This window comes from Zeugodacus cucurbitae, chromosome 2 (genome assembly GCF_028554725.1).
Source record: "Zeugodacus cucurbitae isolate PBARC_wt_2022May chromosome 2, idZeuCucr1.2, whole genome shotgun sequence".
Taxonomy (NCBI): Eukaryota; Metazoa; Arthropoda; class Insecta; order Diptera; family Tephritidae; genus Zeugodacus; species Zeugodacus cucurbitae.
This window is the reverse complement of record NC_071667.1, coordinates 11458672-11477140: the sequence shown is the minus strand read 5'-3', so window position 1 is coordinate 11477140 and position 18469 is coordinate 11458672. Positions and strand designations below refer to the sequence as shown.

General features: G+C 39.0%; 1 protein-coding gene across 1 annotated transcript in view; it reads right to left on the bottom strand.

Annotated features, from left to right (window-relative positions):
- LOC105212314 (zwei Ig domain protein zig-8) overlaps positions 1-18469 on the bottom strand; it is a 218403-nt gene that overhangs the window by 44492 nt on the left and 155442 nt on the right. The window contains exon 4 of the mRNA XM_011184208.3: positions 5125-5195. Within this exon, the coding sequence (XP_011182510.1) occupies positions 5125-5195 (71 nt within the window). The remainder of the gene's footprint in view (positions 1-5124; positions 5196-18469) is intronic.

The following is an 18469-nucleotide window of genomic DNA, read 5'->3' as shown; positions in this document are numbered from 1 at the left end:
TAATGAGATGATTGTAAATGCAAACGCATTTTATATGAGCTTCCCATTACCGTTTCGATAAGCAATCTCTAATGTTTATATTTTAAAAAATTCTCTTGATGAGAAACGAACAGTTTTTAAATATAAGAAGAAACACTTATCCTCAAAATTATTTATTTTTAAAATTATAACCCCTTTACACTACTTATTAAGAGTAATCGTGTTTTTAAGGAAAAATACTTGAACATGAAATTAAAAATTCCACTAATCTGAATATAATAAGATTTAATATTAGGAAATATATTTAGTTCACAAACATACCCTTAATATTATTATGTACAAGTATACATACATATATCGATTCGGCTATAATCGGCTAAACGGTTTCTTCGCCAATTACATACATACCTCTATACATATGCAAATAAAATTTCAATTATACACTATCAATGATATAATTCTGTCGTAACTAATATGGGGTTGATTGCACTAATTATTCTCTACAACAACAAAATCAAAGTTATATACCACACCACATGAATCAACACCATTTTTACCAAAATAATTTGGTGAATTTACATCAAAACTAATATCCCAGCCAGTAATGAACAGATGATTAAGTATAACCACATGATTGTATGTCACATGTATTTATATGTCGTGATACATCGAGTGAGTGAAACAGAAATACCACACCATTGAACAATAGGCACACGATGATCTCAAAACTCATTTGGTTACATCAACACCAGAAGAGTCATTGTGATAATTATATGCTAGCTGACATTGAATATGACAGTAATGTTGCTGCATGAACGTGCAGAATTGTTAAGCAAATTCGTCAGTTATGTAATATAGGTATACTTGTATAGGAAATTAATGTTTCAAGTGTATATGATGACTAATTGCAGAAATATTAAATTAATATTTAAACTTCCTCACTGCAAGTGCATTCAAGTACAGTTACATATATACTTGAGTACATAAGCGTACTACCAGTAAACTATTTACTAAAATACATACATATAATTGAATATTAAATTGAAATTGTTGTCGCTCATGTAGGAGTTGATAAATACACAGTTATACAACTAAGTGTTTAAGTGCTTTTATAAGTAAATTCTTGGAATCAATTAGTTACTCAAAGTATAGTCTTATAAATTCCAGGTAATGTATAAGTTACCATTACTTGTCGTTATTAAAACTTGTATAAACTTAATTTTCAATTATTAATTTACAGATATATTCAATTAATGATATATAAATGCATATATGACATTCTATTAAAATTCTGTTCAAATTATTTTCATAATGAAGACTATAATTTCCCAAAGCAAATATATGCCACAAAAAAATAAAAAAAAAAACAAGCAAGGAAGGGCTTAGTTCGGGTGTTACTGAACATTTTATACTCTCGCTATTTATTTAATTAATTTTATTAATATAACAAACAATTTGACTGACATATTCGGCATATGTATGGTATAAAGTATACTTAAAATTTTGGGTTTACCGGAAGTAGGCGTAGTTGCGAATCGATTCGGGTTATTTTCATAACATATCATTGGGAAGTCAGAAATATATTATGAACCGGATTTTATTGAAATTGGTCGAGTAGTTTCGGAGATATGGTTTTTGACCCATAAATGGGCGGAACCACGCCCATTTAAATTGTTATTGCTGAGTTAAAGCATTTTCAGTAGTTTTCAACATAACCTTTGCATGGGAGGTGGGCGTGGTTCTAATCCGATTTCCTCCATAATGGATTGTATAAGGTAGTAGCTAAAAGAAACGACTCCAGAAAGTTTCCTTGATATAGCTAGTGGTTTACGAGATATGTACAAAAAACGTATTAGGAGACGTGGCCCCGTTCTCCAAAAAAATTACATCCAAATATGCCCCTTCATAGTGCGATCCTTCATACCAAATTACACTATCATAGCTTAATTTATGGCTTAGTTATAGTTCTTTATATGTTTTTGATTCCCGTCATTTTGTGGACTTGGAAGTGGTCTGATTTTGTACATCTTTGAACTTAACCTTCTTATGGTGCCAAGAAATACGTGAACCAAGTTTCATCATTTTTACTCAAGTTACAGCTTGCCCGGACGGACGGACAGACAGACATCCGGATTTGAACTTTACTCGTCACCCTGATCATTTTGATATATATATACCCTATACCCTATATCTAACTCGTTTAGTTTTAGGACTTACAACCAACCTTTATGTGAGCAGAACTATTATACTCTCTTAGCAACATTGTTGCGAGTGTATAAAAAATACATCAATTAATTTACCTGGCCACTCTATTGTAGGTTATTGGCGTTCAACCGTTTAGCCGGTTATAGCCGAATCGATGAGAGCGCGCCACTCTTGTCTTTCCTTCGCAGTTCGGCGCCAGTTGGAGATTCCAAGTGTAACCAGGTCGCTCTCCACCTGGTCGCTCCAACGGAGTGGAGGCCTTCCCCTTCCTCGGCTTACTCCGGCGGGTACTGCATCGAACACTTTCAGGGCTGGAGTGTGTTCGTCCATTCGGACAACATGACCTAGCCAGCGTAGCCGCTGTCTTTTTATTCGCTGAACTATGTCAATGTCGTTGTATAACTCGTACAGCTCATCGTTCCATCGTCTGCGGTATTCGCCGTTGCCAATGTTCTGAGGACCATAAATCTTGCGCAAAATTTTCCTCTCGAAAACTCCTAGTGTCGTCTCATCTGATGTTGGCATCGTCCAAGCGTCTGCACCATAAAGCAGGACGGGAATGATAAGCGACTTGTAGAATTTGATTTTGGTTCGTCGAGAGAGGACTTTACTGTTCAATTGACTACTCAGTCCAAAGTAGCACCTGTTGGCAAGAGTGATTCTGCGCTGGATTTCGAGGCTGACATTGTTGGTGTTGTTGATACTGGTTCCCAGGTATACGAAATTATCTACGACTTCAAAGTTATGACTGTCAACAATGACGTGGGAGCCAAGACGCGAGTGCGCTGACTGTTTGCTTGATGACAGGAGATATATCGTCTTGTCCTCATTCACCTCCAGACCCATTCGCTTCGCCTCCTTATCCATGCGGGAAAAAGCAGAACAAACGGCGCGGTTGTTGCTTCCGATGATATCAATATCATAGGCGTACGCCAGGAGCTGTACATTCTTGTAGAAGATTGTACCTTCTCTATTTAGCAGCTCGTATTATTTTTTCCAACATCAAGTTAAAGAAGTCGCACGATAGTGAGTCACCTTGTCTGAAACCTCGCTTGGTATCGAACGGCTCGGAGAGGTCCTTCCCAATCATGACGGAGCTTTTGGTGTTGCTCAACGTGAACTTACACAGCCGTATTAGTTTTGCGGGGATACCAAATTCAGACATCGCGGCATAAAGGCAGCTCCTTTTCGTGCTGTCGAAAGCAGCTTTAAAATCGACAAAAAGGTGGTGTGTGTCGATCCTATTTTCACGGGTCTTTTCCAAGGTTTGGCGCATGGTGAATATATGGTCGGTTGTTGATTTTCCAGGTCTAAAGCCACACTGATAAGGTCCAATCAGTTTGTTGACGGTGGGCTTAAGTCTTTCACACAGTACGCCCGATAGAACCTTATAGGCGATATTTAGGAGGCTTATCCCACGGTAATTGGCACAATTTGTGGGATCTCCCTTTTTATGGATTGGCCACTCTATTATGTCTCTATTATATCTCTATGCCTTAGTACCAGTTTATTCAATATTCTAGTGTTTAGCGTTAGCGAAATTAAACAAAAAAAAAAACGCTTAGCATTTACTCATTAACACAAAATCTTAAAATCGAGTTTGTGTTGGAACCAAAGCAGTTTATATGCTATGGGCACAAGTAGAGGTAAGTGTTTTTATATTGATGGCTGCAGTATACAAGTTCAGTAGATCGCATCCTTTCACAAAACTTTAAACTCGAGTTTCTGAGACAACTTGATACATAGGGGAAACTCTTAACATACATATTATTTATAAACTCCAAAATTCGAAAATCAAAAAAATCGAACTGATGTCTTTGTAGAAATATCCTACTTAATGATAAAATAAACCGTTACTTTATATCATAAGACTTCTTATGGCGTATTTAGACAACCAAATAAATTGATCAATTTAAATTTTTATTGAGAAATCCTTTTTTGCCTTATATACTGCCGGCTCCTCCATAACCGATCAGCTGTTATACATATTTGTATTTGCTTTTCATAAGAAGTTAGTAAGTTTCATCAGCTGATTAATATTTTTAGCAGCGACATCCCCCGTAGCTTTTTTATCAAAAAATTCAGCTAATCGCAGACAAAGAACGTATATCGTTCGTCTTTGTAGCAGAGTTGCATTTGATTTTCAAGACGATTAAAATTTAATCAAAAATAAATGTAGATTTTATTTTGTATGATAAATCGATCTTAGCGTTTTAATGGAGCAGAGGACGGTTAACTGATCAATTAGCTCCTGTCTAAAAACGTTGTTAGCAACTTTGTTGCTAATCAACTTTATTGCTAAGCAACCTTATTGCGAGAGTATAAAAAACGAGCTTTTTTGCTTGTAGCAGTATCCTACTAAGCAAGAAAAGAAACCGTTAATCTGTATCATAACACTTCCTATGACTTTTTTCAATTGTTAATTTGTGGTATATTCGACAGTAAGTTGAGTTCAAATTCTTGCATTTAAGATATGATTACCTGCTGTAACTACAGCCGTTACACGCCAACGCCACGCAAATCTCTTCATTCATCTTATATGTATTGTGGTAATTAAGTGTTTACTGTGCTAATAGATTCCAATTAATCCACTAAATACCTCAAAATCAAATTCAACGCAAGCATTCACGATTCTGTGTGCTGCATGAGACGTAAATATCTAGTATTTATATATGCAAGTATTTATAATATATATTTTAATGCATATTTACTAAAAGTTATGTATTTCATATTTAACTGCATTGGAAATTGTTAAATTTGAGCTTAACACTTTTCCTAGCTTTCAAATTGTTTACAAAATAAAGCTGCTTAAAGGCTTAGCTTTATATGTTTCATGTAGTTATGTAGTAACTAATATATAAATATAATGATCTATAAGTTTATATTTAGATTTATTAATGTTGTTTCACTAACATCACGAATTGTTGGGATTTTAATTACCTGTCGACGGTGAGTATATGACCATCACGCACACGCACCCAGGACACTGATTTGTTGCCGAGCTGCTTCACCTTAAGACAATGCAATGAAAGTGAAAGAAAATTAGAAAACAAGTTAGTGCGTTTGACTGGCAATTTGTACATCGTGAATGTAAGATTATATAATATTATGTTGTTAAAGGTAAAAGAGTTTAAGTTTGATTTTCGAATTTTTGATTAGTTAAATGAAAGCTTCTGCGAAAAATATTCTCATATCTTATCGAATATTATCAGTAGAGCTTTTTGATATGAAAGTAACACTTTTTTTAATGACAAAATTACAAAAAAAAAAAATATTTTCGGATAAAACTTAAGAATTTCTATAGCTTACGTACAAAATGCCTTCTCTTTATTTTTTCCAGATAATAAACATATTTAAGACTCTAGTTGAACTCCTCTCTCTATATCTAGAAGTCTATAATAGAAGTACAATTTGAAAGTAACTTCAAATAAACTCTACCAAAATTTTTATTTTTTATCAAAGTATTTAGAATATTTTCTTACAAGGAAATATGTTGTCGGCGTTTTTAGGAGAGAGAATTGGAATAAAAATTGTATTCTCTAACCATTTCCAAGTATTTAATCGAACCTATTCTCTTCCTTGCGATTTAAAGTCATTTCAGCATGACTTTATATGAGGAATAACTGCCTGGAAAAAAATTTACTTAGAATTTGACCAAGTCTAAATTTGAACGCATGCTTTTTCGGATGTTAATAATACACTGAACCTACTCAACTTTACTCCTTGACGGCATCCTAATCATGATATCAAATAAAAGTTATTATTAAATCATCATATGATATTTTGCTAAATTCGACTTATGCGCTTTTCAAAGTTAACACAAATTTCTTACTAAAATATAAACACTACTTAGGCATCAGTGCGAATATTAAAGTGCAGGCATTGTTTTATGCTCAATACGTTAACACTAACAAAAAGGCAATTTCGAAATAATTTTCGTGCTCTCATGAAACACGCCCACTCTGCACATACCATATATGTATATGTATTTTATATACTGTATTGTTTTTAATGGACTGTTGGTTTCATGAGAGTTCACTGGATACTCAATTAACTAGCTGTTGACTGAAATCACACATATGTATGTATGTAACGACCCATTGTAAGCCACACCTGTGTATATTAATATGTATGTATATATGTTCATGTATATGGCTGTGTGGGTGTACCAGCTTGTAGAGTTCTATGTTATTGCGTGTTACTTGTAAATTATTGCAGGTGCTGTTGCATATGCTATAATTCACACACACAACAACATCAACAGCAGTAGCTGCAATAATAATAACAATAACAACTACAATAATAATAATAATAGCAGCAATATTCCCTGCATTTACTTTGCTTCGTCGCTCCTATCCTAGTATCGATTCATTATTTGCTGCCAGCGAACCCATAATTTACAACAGCTCTCCACCTCATCTGATGTTGTATATGTACGTTGTGGCATCTATGCCTATACAACCATACATATAAACCTACATTGAAGTTAATCTCCTTTGGCTTAACTGAACTTTGATCCCTGTTTTGTACATTTGACGTCGAAGTAAATTACTGGTTTCGGATTTTACATAATTTGTCAACGAGCGTAACAGTGATTTACTGTTATCTGTATGTAGTAGACCTTAGGCCGCAATGAAATGACCAACAATGATAGGTTACAACTTTTTACTTCGTGCTTTTCATGCGAAAATTGTGCGATACCGTATATTATATATATAAGTAGTTATGGGGGATGGGGTCATATGTAGAAGTTCATGCAAGTGAGGAAAGTTTCTGATTGCCATTCACTTGGGAGTGGCCAGGAACGATTCTTTTGCATATGACTCAAGCAGCTCACGACTTCCGGTTTTAGACCAAGTATCCCCTGGGTAGCTAACAGACATCCGTTTGGAGGCGAGCTACAGTGGGAAGGCGAAGCCCGCTTATGCGGTTGTGCGTAGGGCTTGGGACCCACCACATAAAAAAATCTCCCCAATGAAAACAAACACAGAGCCTCGGATGAGACACCGCTCTTTTGATGACGACCCCTGCAAACGTTTTAAGGATAAAGATTTAAGGGCATGCACCTGGAATGTCCAGACCCTTAATTGGGAAGGTGCCTCTGCCCAGCTGGTTGATGTCCTCATACAACTAAAGGCTGACATCACCACCGTCCAAGAAGTACGATGGACGGGACAAGGACGGACGAAGGTGGGTCCTTGTGACATCTACTACAGCGGCCATATAAAGGAGCGCAAATTTGGTGTTGGATAGGTGGGAGAGAGACTCCGTCGCCGAGTCCTGGCATTCACCCCGGTGGATGAACGTCTTGCCACAATCCGCATCAAAGCGAGGTTCTTCAACATATCGCTGATTTGCGTCCATGCCCCAACGGAAGAGAAGGACGATGTGACCAAAGATGCTTTCTATGAGCGCCTAGAACGCACCTATGAGCGCTGCCCCCGCCACGATGTCAAAATCGTGCTTGCCGATTTTAACGCCAGGGTGGGAAGGTGTCTTTGGCACAACAGTCGGAAAATTCAGCCTCCATGACGAAACATCGCCAAACGGCCTGAGGCTGATCGACTTCGCTGGGGCCCGAAATATGGTTGTCTGTTGTACCAGATTCCAGCACAAGAAAATTCATCAAGCAACATGGCTGTCCCCTGATCGAAACACGCGCAATCAAATCGATCACGTTGTGATAGACGGACGACATGTCTCCAGTGTTTTTGATGTGCGTACGCTCCGAGGACCAAATATTGACTCGGACCATTATCTAGTAGCAGCAAAGATACGCACTCGCCTCTGTGCAGCAAAGAACGCCCGTCAACAAACGCAAGGAAGGTTCGACGTCGAAAAGCTGCAATCACAACCGACAGCCGAGCGATTTTCTACTCGACTTGCACTCCTGCTCTCTGAGAGCACTCATCAGCATCTCGATATACGGGAGCTGTGGAACGGCATCTCAAACTCATTGTATACCGCTGCAGCCGAAACAATTGGTCTCCGGCAACGCCAAAAAACCAGTTGGTACGATGAGAGTTGTCGTTCCGCAGTGGAGAGAAAACAGACTGACTACCTCGCAACGTTGCGATCGGCCACAACACGTTCGGGGTGGGATAGATATCGAGAACTGAAGAGGGAAGCGAGACGCATTTGCAGACGTAAAAAGAAGGAGGCCGAAATGCGTGAGTATGAAAAGCTTGAAAAGCTGGCCGACATGGGTAATGCTCGAAAATTTTATGAAAATATGAGGCGATTTACAGAAGGTTTCAAGACCGGAGCATTATCATGTAGGGACCGAGGAGGTAATCTGGTAACAGATGTCCAGAGCATACTGGGATTATGGAGGGAACACTTCTCCGACCTGCTCAATGGCAGTGAAAGTACAACACCAGGAGATGGCGAACCCGATTCCCCAATCGATGACGATGGAATAGATGTTCCATTACCCGACCATGAAGAAATTCGAATAGCAATTACCCGCTTGAAGAACAACAAAGCGGCGGGGGCCGATGGATTACCGGCAGAGCTATTCAAATACGGCGGCGAAGAACTGATAAGGTGCATGCATCAGCTTCTTTGTAGAATATGGTCGGAAGAAAGCATGCCTGACGATTGGAATCTTAGTGTGCTCTGCCCAATCCATAAGAAGGGAGACCCCACACTCTGCGCCAATTACCGTGGTATAAGTCTCCTCAATATCGCATATAAGGTTTTGTCGAGCGTATTGTGTGAAAGACTAAAGCCCACCGTCAACAAACTGATTGGACCTTATCAGTGTGGCTTCAGACCTGGAAAATCTACAATGGACCAGATATTCACCATGCGCCAAATCTTGGAAAAGACCCGAGAGAGAAGAATCGATACTCACCATCTTTTTATCGATTTTAAAGCTGCCTTCGATAGCACGAAAAGGAGCTGCCTTTATGCCGCGATGTCTGAATTTGGTATCCGTGCAAAACTAATACGGCTATGTAAGCTGACGTTGAGCAACACCAAAAGCTCCGTCAGGATCGGGAAGGACCTCTCCGAGCCGTTCGATACCAAACGAGGCTTCAGACAGGGTGACTCACTATTGTGCGACTTCTTCAATCTATTGCTGGAAAAAATAATACGAGCTGTAGAACTAAATAGAGAGGGTACAATCTTCTACAAGAGTGTACAGCTCCTGGCGTATGCCGATGATATTGATATCATCGGAAGCAACAACCGCGCCGTTTGTTCTGCGTTTTCCAGACTAGATAAAGAAGCGAAGCGTATGGGTCTGGTGGTCAATGAGGACAAGACGAAATATGTCCTGTCATCAAACAAACAGTCAGCGCAATCTCGCCTTGGCTCCCACGTCACTGTTGACAGTCATAACTTTGAAGTTGTAGATAATTTCGTTTATCTGGGAACCAGCATTAACAACACTAACAATGTCAGCCTTGAAACCCAACGCAGAATCACTCTTGCCAACAGGTGCTACTTTGGACTGAGTAGGCAATTGAAAAGTAAAGTCCTCTCTCGACGAACCAAAATCAAACTCTATAAGTCGCTCATTATTCCCGTCCTGATGTATGGCGCTGAAGCGTGGACGATGACAACATCCGATGAGACGACTCTTGGGGTTTTCGAGAGAAAGGTTTTGCGCAAGATTTATGGTCCTCTAAACATTGGCAACGGCGAATACCGCAGACGATGGAACGATGAGCTGTACGATTTATACGACGACTTTGACATAGTTCAGCGAATAAAAAGACAGCGGCTACGCTGGCTAGGTCATGTTGTACGGATGGAAGAAAACACTCCAGCTCTGAAAGTATTCGATGCAGTACCCGCTGGAGGAAGCCGCGGAAGAGGACGACCTCCACTCCGGTGGAAAGACCAAGTGCAAAGTGACCTGGCTTCACTTGGTGTTTCCAGTTGGCGCCAAAAAGCAAACAGGAGGAATGAGTGGCGCGCTCTGGTGGATTCGGCTATAATCGCTTAAAGCGGTTCCTACGCCAAATATATATATATAAGTAGTTATTACATAATCACACCAATCAAATATACATTAATGAGCTGAAATTATTTTACATACAAAAAAGCGGATTATTCGTGCCATTAAGCGCATTAAGCATTGTTCAAGATATGGCAACAACACTAATTACATGTCATTATTTCACAATTGAATCCTTATTCCCACTTATAATGAGCAAAAGTCATTAAAATACTGTATATTTATTTGCATAAATGTCAATGGCGAGTAAACAACGCATACAAGTGTCGTGCTCTTTAACGGTATAAGGGTTTTCGAATGTCACGCAAAGCATATGTAGTTTTAAATACTGCACTCGCTTCTAAGCATTTGCCTCCATTTAAATGCAAACACTTGCAACGCACTTTGCAATGCATACAACAACAAAACTTGGAAAATAGTGTAAGGTAAACCAACAGGAAAATGTAATTAAAAGCTTAAATTGCGTTAAATGCGCTAGCACGAGTGGGTGTACCACAAAAACATCGCTTTGAAGTAGACCCTGTAGGAATTATGTTCTTGCGAAAAAAATTTTAATTTTTTTAGTCTAACACATTTGCTTCATTATATATAGTTAGTTAAGATAAACTATATATTAGGTTGGCAAATATCTCCCTTCCGCCTTTTTGTCTTTTGAATTTCGCGGCTATGAATAAAGCGCTACAGAGCTCGTATCTGGCAATGCTATACATCTTTGAAAGGTCTTGACATAACCTACAAAACGACGCTATGCATGATTAATTTGGGTATTGCGTTCAACATGGAGTTCACTAACGTCGAAATTCATGCTATTTTAAATTTTTCCTTCGTTAAAGAGAAATCCGCTAGAGAAACTTTCCGTGAGATTAATGGTGTTTTGGGAGATGGTACTCTATCACTTCGAACTGCGGAGGAATGGTTTCGACGATTCAGAACGGGTGAAAACGACAGCATGCGATAAGCCAACCGTAAGACCTGTGACAACGAATACCGATCAAATCATGGAAAACATCGTGCTAGACCGGTATGTGGCATCTCGTGACATCGCCCAGGAGATGGGAGTTAGTCACCAAACCATCTGCAGAAGGCAGGATACACAAAAAACTTGATGTTTGGGTGCCGCATGATTTAACGCAAAAGAAAAACTTCTGGACCGAATCAACGCCTGAGAATCGTCCCAAACAGTAGCCAAGCCAGGATTGACGGCCAGGAAGGTTTTGCTGTGTGTTTGGTGGGATTGGAACGGAATCATCCACTATGAGCTGCTCCCATATGGTCAGACACTTAATTCTACCATCTACTGCGAAGAACTGGACCGCTTGAAGCAGGCGATCGACCAGAAGTGTCCAGCCAACAGGAAGGCTTAAAGGACAACGCCTGGCCACACACTTCGTTAATGACTCGTCAGAAGCTACGGCAGCTCGGATGGGAGGTTTTATTGCATCCACCGTATAACCCGGACATAGCGCCAAGTGATTACCACCTGTTCCTGTCCATGGCGAACGCCCTTGGTGGAACAAAATTGAGCTCAAAAGAGGCTTGTGAAAAGTGGCTGTCCGAGTTCTTCGCAAATAAGAAGGCAAAAGATATTTGCCAACCAATATATATAAACAGGATATTTTAGATCATTTTCTAAAATTTCACAATAGTTAGGAAGGTGATAGCATATAATTTCAGTGTTAGAGAGCGTGAGTGATGTGAGGAAGAAAAAAAGAGAGGGCAGAAATACAAAATAAGTAGAACGCGCCATCTGTAATATCGGTATCTAAAACTAAATTCCATCTTTTGTCGGCACTTTTATCATGTGATTGGTGAATTATTTCGAAAATTAACATGTTATATAAATTCAAAAAAAAAAAAATATTTTCTAACCCGAAATTCTACATGTTATATTTTCTACATATAAAATGTTTTCATAGACATTTTCGGAAACTCTATTTAACCGTTAGTTTATCATTTTTTATCCGGCTATATGAATGTGAATTATTTATACAGGTTGTATGCGAATGACCTGTGTATATATGTATGACGAGCCACTCACTATTGTATTTCTCATTGATGATTGTGCTGAATTTCCAGTAGGTTTCATATTCACCAACAATGCATCATAGAAAGGCACAAGTGGGTAACGAACGCTTGCAATAGCACACAAAATTTAAATTCCGAACAAGAGCTACAGATATGCATTTTCTAAACTCACTATGCAATTAAACAATCACTGCCTCTGCATGGAAGTTATACCCACTACAAACTCTCGTACAACCCGACCATAAGCCGTTTGAATGTAGGCTGAATGCTCCTATTCATATTAAGCCTTCAATTAAATATGCCTAATTGTTGTTGCAACAGCTACACAACGCACTCTCACGCAGACACATGCATATTCATATTCATGTAAGTGTACACAACCGTGGCAGTGAGCTAGTGGCAACTGCCTGGTTTCTGTGTTGTTTGTGCGTTCACCGCTGCCAGCGAATCACTTGCCATTGTAATCACTTTGTCTAATTAGCGGCTGCAAAAGTGGCTAAAATTGTTAATTTGGATAATACTAATCGAAATTAGCCTATTCTAACGTGAACGAATGAATATTCAATGTCGGCACAGATAGTGCTGGGCGTGTGTAGCAAGGCTTGTACCAACAAACTGTTACGGCAAACAATACCGCATTCGAAAATTGGCTTAATTGATGTGGATTTGTATGCGTAGAATGAGGCCACCATTTTAACTGCTCCGATTCGAATTATACAATAGCACAAATGATGGCTTTTAAATTGGAAATGTTGAGCGCTAAACTATTTAGGGCTATTCTTTGTTACACATCACATTAGGCTAATCACAGTGTGGCGCAGTAGCAATTTAACAGTTGCATTTTTAATAGTTAAATGACATTAAAGTAGAGTTTTTGTTGTATTAAAACATGGAGAGTTCGAGAACTGTGCCCTGGAAGTGCAAAGTATAAGTAACTTTGGTTTCCATTGTATTTGCGTATTTATTAATAAAATAATTTCTCTTCATCGTCCACGCTTCTGCACCATAAAGTAGGACGGGAATGATGAGGGACTTGTAGAGTTTTGTTTTTGTTCATCGAGAGAGGACTTTACTTTTCAATTGCCTACTCAGTCCATAGTAGCACCTGTTGGCATGAGTGATTCTGCGTTGGATTTCGAGGTTGACATTATTATCTTACACAGCCACTTTAGTATTGCAGGGATACGAAATTCAGACATCGCGGCATAAAGGCAGCTCATTTTCGTGCTGTCGAAAGCAGCTTGAAAATCGACAAAGAGATGGTATGTGTCGATTCTCTTTTCACGGGTCTTTTCCAAGATTTGGGGCATGGTGAAAATCTGGTCAGTTGTAGATTTTCCAGGTCTAAAGCCATACTGATAAAGTCCAATCAGTTTTTTCACACAGTACTCTCGATAGAACCTTATAAGCAATGTTGAGGAGATTTATACCACGGTAATTGGCGCGGATTGTGGGGTCTCCCTTTTTATGGATTGGGCAGAGCACACTGAGATTCCAATCGTCAAGCATGCCTTCTTTCCACCATATTCCACATAGAAGCTGATGCATGCACCTTATCAGCTCTTCGCCGCCGTATTTGAATAGCTCAGCAGGCAATCCATCGGCCCCGCCGCTTTGTTGTTCTTCAAGCGGCATTTTCGTAGAATTTTCAGTTACTGTTATTTAATATAGAATTTTTCATGTTTTTGTATTGGTACTAAAGTTTTCTCCTGGAGACTGCGTGATCTGGAAAACATATGTAAGACCAATTTGTCCGACAAGCACCACTAGAGTAGCACATTTAGTATTACAGTATTTTCTCGACAAACCAAAATAAACACTATCCTTTGTGCCTATCATGATCTCAAATGCCAGCCACAACCTTTTGCTTTAAAATGTATATTCTTTAATTTTTTACGTTTTCTATAACTCAATCCAAATTTTTTTATACACAAATACAGCTCCAAACATTTTTAGAATTTTCATATTAGATAATGCCATAAAATAGACCAAATTATTCCCTTGTAATATTCAACTAATTTCGAAAATCTCATTCAAATTCACATGAATAAAATCCAATTAACGAAATCATTTACTTTTCAACATTACAGCACATTAAATCACTGCTACACAAACACCCTGTCACCCGCTGCCTTCACATTTCGTCTATGCTATTCAAATATAAATTTGGCACTTTCTGCTTGACCCCGCTGCAAACACCATCGCTATGATAATAACTGCTGCTGCTTGTCAGATGAATTTAAACAAATTGAAATTTCGACAAATTGAAACGCATGTTTTTAATTAAGAACTTTTCGAAAATCGAATCGATTTCACTAATACCATCAAAAAAGAAAGGGATGCCGCCATTAAAATAAATTCCCAGGTTGTTTGCACGTACAGTTCAGTACAGTTGTACGTACATACATATTTATCTACCAACTCTATTGTATGTGTGCAGTGTAAGTGTGTGTGTTTGTATTTGTAGTTGCGCGATGCGACACTCCAATTACGCGAACAAAAGGATATGCAAATCACCTGCTACACTGAACTTTATATACGAATGACAGTAGTGAATGGGAAATATTGTTAGCAACTGGAGGTAGCAGCCGTTAGCAGCTACAAATTTCATTAATTAAGTCGACGTCTCCGTGCTCGCCCAATAACCATTCACCCAAAATTTAACAACGTTGTGGGTTCAAGCAGCAGATGGCAGCAGATGGCACCAGAGACAACCGAATTTGGCGTTAAATGTAAATGAGTTTTTGAACACAAAGGAGACGCTTTTCAATGGGCGAATACTTGGAAGCGTAAATTCTATAGTTCGCTAGCATGAATGGTGATTTGAATATTGTTAAGATTTGAGAGCAGTAATGTGATAACGAATAGTTTTCAAAGACTGTGGTCCTATGGAGTTTTGTAAAATCTTGTATGACGTTGAAAGCTTTGGCTAATGCTTTGAAGTCAAAGAGCTTTCATCTCTAAATATCGAAAGTCGTGAAATTAATTCATTTAAATACCAACAACTAAATTTTATGTTTGCAAGTCGTCAACAAAAAATTTAATAAAATAAATTAAAATCAACGTCGGAAATCAATGGCCGGATCATTATGTGACATTATGAAAGCTCTGCTATTCATTTTCGCTTATAATTAAAGCAATCAAAGCTTCAAATATATTTCCCGGAAAATATTATTTTTTGGCGCGAGAATAATATTTCACACAAATTTAGTTTTTGTTCTCGCACTATATTTATATATATTTGTAAGCAGCGCTGTTGACTTTATGCCGTTAATACTCTGCAATAATCTTTTATAATTATGAAACTCATCATCAGGTAATCCGAGCGCTTAAACGTAGTATTATTAATTTTCTACGCTACACTACAACAACAAGCACTCTCACTTTCATTCTCAGTGGCATACGCTTTGGCATCATCATCATCACAGCGCTACCGTGAAGGCCACTTCTGCCTAATTAAATTTGTTTGGCCTGTCTACGATGCCACAGCAACATATACCATTTTTTGTTTTTACCTCTCGTTTCACCTTTACTCTCATCGGCTTGTGCTTTGCAACAATCTCGTTAGCCACAAAAATATTGTTTTTTTTTTCTTTTTTATTCCCTCTACAGCTACGCTAAACTTAGTTGGGTATTTCATTATTTTTTAACAGCAACCAAATGACACTTAAGCTTCCATTTTCGTGATTTTGAGCTTCAGTTTTTTTTAACGGTAAATCATTTTTATACCCACGGCATGTACTTATAACGAATTTGGCTGGTAAATTAAATATGAAATATAGCGGCATTTCAGCGCTAAGTGGAGTTGTTGAATTAGTGACGTCATACTAGCGTGAGTAATGCAACGTGATACTTAAGTTGTGATATAAGAGATTTTATATTTTTTAGTTGACTTTCAGAATTTTTTTGGTTAAGAGATTGTGATAAAATTTTACAGTTTGTGCTTGAAAATAATATGTACATGCCTAGGGTACAACTAGTTTCATTCGAAGTAAATAGGGTGGATGGGGTCATATGTAGAAGTTCACGCAAGTGAGGAAAGTTTCTGATTGCCATTCACTTGGGAGTGGCCAGGAACGATTCTTTTACATATGACTCAAGCAGCTCACGACTTCCGGTTTTAGACCAAGTATCCCCTGGGTAGCCAACAGACATCCGTTTGAAGGCGAGCTAAAGTGAGAAGGCGAAGCCCGCTTATGCGGTTGTGCGTGGGGCTTGGGACCCACCACATAAAAACGAAGTACCAATGAAAAATCTATGAAAGCCTCGTATGAGATACCCCCCTTTTGATGACGACCCCTGCAAACGTTTTAAGGATAATGATATAAGGGCATGCACCTGGAATGTCCGGACCCTTAATTGGGAAGGTGCCTCTGCCCAGCTGGTTGATGTCCTCATACGACTCAAGGCTGACATCACCACCGTCCAAGAAGTGCGATGGACGGGACAAGTACGGACGAAGGTGGGTCCTTGTGACATCTACTACAACGGCCATATAAAGGAGCGCAAATTTGGTGTTGGATAGGTGGGAGAGAGACTCCGTCGCCGAGTCCTGGCATTCACCCCGGTGGATGAACGTCTTGCCACAATCCGCATCAAAGCGAGGTTCTTTAACTTATCGCTGATTTGCGTCCACGCCCCAACGGAAGAGAAGGACGATGTGACCAAAGATGCTTTCTATTAGCGCCTAGAACGTATCTATGAGCGCTGCCCCCGCCACGATGTCAAAATCGTGCTTGGCGATTTTAACGCCAGGGTGGGTAAAGAAGGTGTCTTGGAAAATTCAGCCTCCATGACGAAACATCGCCAAATGGCCTGAGGCTGATCGACTTCGCTGGGGCCCGAAATATGGTTGTCTGTAGTACCAGATTCCAGCACAAGAAAATTCATCAAACAACATGGCTGTCCCCTGATCGAAACACGCGCAATCAAATCGATCACGTTGTGATAGACGGAAGACATGTCTCCAGTGTTTTAGACGTGCGTACGCTCCGAGGACCAAATATTGACTCGGACCATTATCTAGTAGCAGCAAAGATACGCACCCGTCTCTGTGCAGCAAAGAATGCCCGTCAACAAACACAAGGAAGGTTCGACGTCGAAAAGCTGCAATCATAACCGACAGCCGAGCGATTTTCTACTCGACTTGAACTCCTGCTCTCTGAGAGAAAACATACTGCCTACCTCGCAACGTTGCCAAAGACCACAACACGTCCTTTGAAGTAGTAGATAGTTTCGTCTACTTGGGAACCAGCGTTAACAACACCAACAATGACAGCCTTGAAATCCAAAGCAGAATCACTCTTGCCAACAGGTGTTACTTTGGACTGAGTAGGCAATTGCAAAGTAAAGTCCTCTCTCGACGAAAAAAAATCAAACTCTATAAGTCGCTCATTATTCCCGTCCTGATGTATGGCGCCGAAGCGTGGACGATGACAACTTCCGATGAGGCGACACTAGGAGTTTTCGAGAGGAAAATTTTGCGTAAGATTTATGGTCCTCTGAACATTAGCAACGGCTCATACCGCAGACGATGGAACGATGAGCTGTACGATTTATACGACGACATTGACATAGTTCAGCGAATAAAAACACAGCGGTTACGCTGGCTAGGTCATGTTGTACGAATGGATGAAAACACTCCAGCTCTGAAAGTGTTCGATGCAGTACCCGCTGGAGAAAGCCGCGGAAGTGGACGACCTCCACTCCGGTGCAAAAACCAAGTGCAAAGTGACCTGGCTTCACGTGGTGTTTCTAGTTGGCGCCAAAAGTAAAAAGGAGGAACGAGTGCGCCCTGTGGTAGATTCGGCTATAATCGCTTAAGCGGTTTCTACGCCAAATATATATATACATATATAAATACTTCCTTTAATTTTGCTTTACCATTTAACTGCCCGCAAGTGATTCTTATCATGATTTACTAAATTTACTATACTTTGGGGTGGCATATTATAATAATCACCTTGACCTTGCTTCTAATTATAAGCTAAGCACATGCTTTTAATTTATACTCGTAATTTTAAACTCCTATGGTAATTTAAGATGGCCAATGGTGAAAAGGTGTGATGTGCTTGTCGGTTTACAAAAATATCACAGCCATCAATTAAAAATATTTATTGCGTCTGAGTGTTGAATTACATTTTAATTTTTTTCACTGTTCAATTATTTTTGGTTTCAGTTTATTAAAGCAAAATGAATGTCGATAGGAAAATTAGAAAGAACGATTGCGATCAGATTCTCAATTTATAATTATAATTAATTTCGATAAAATAATTAATATTACTCTGTAAT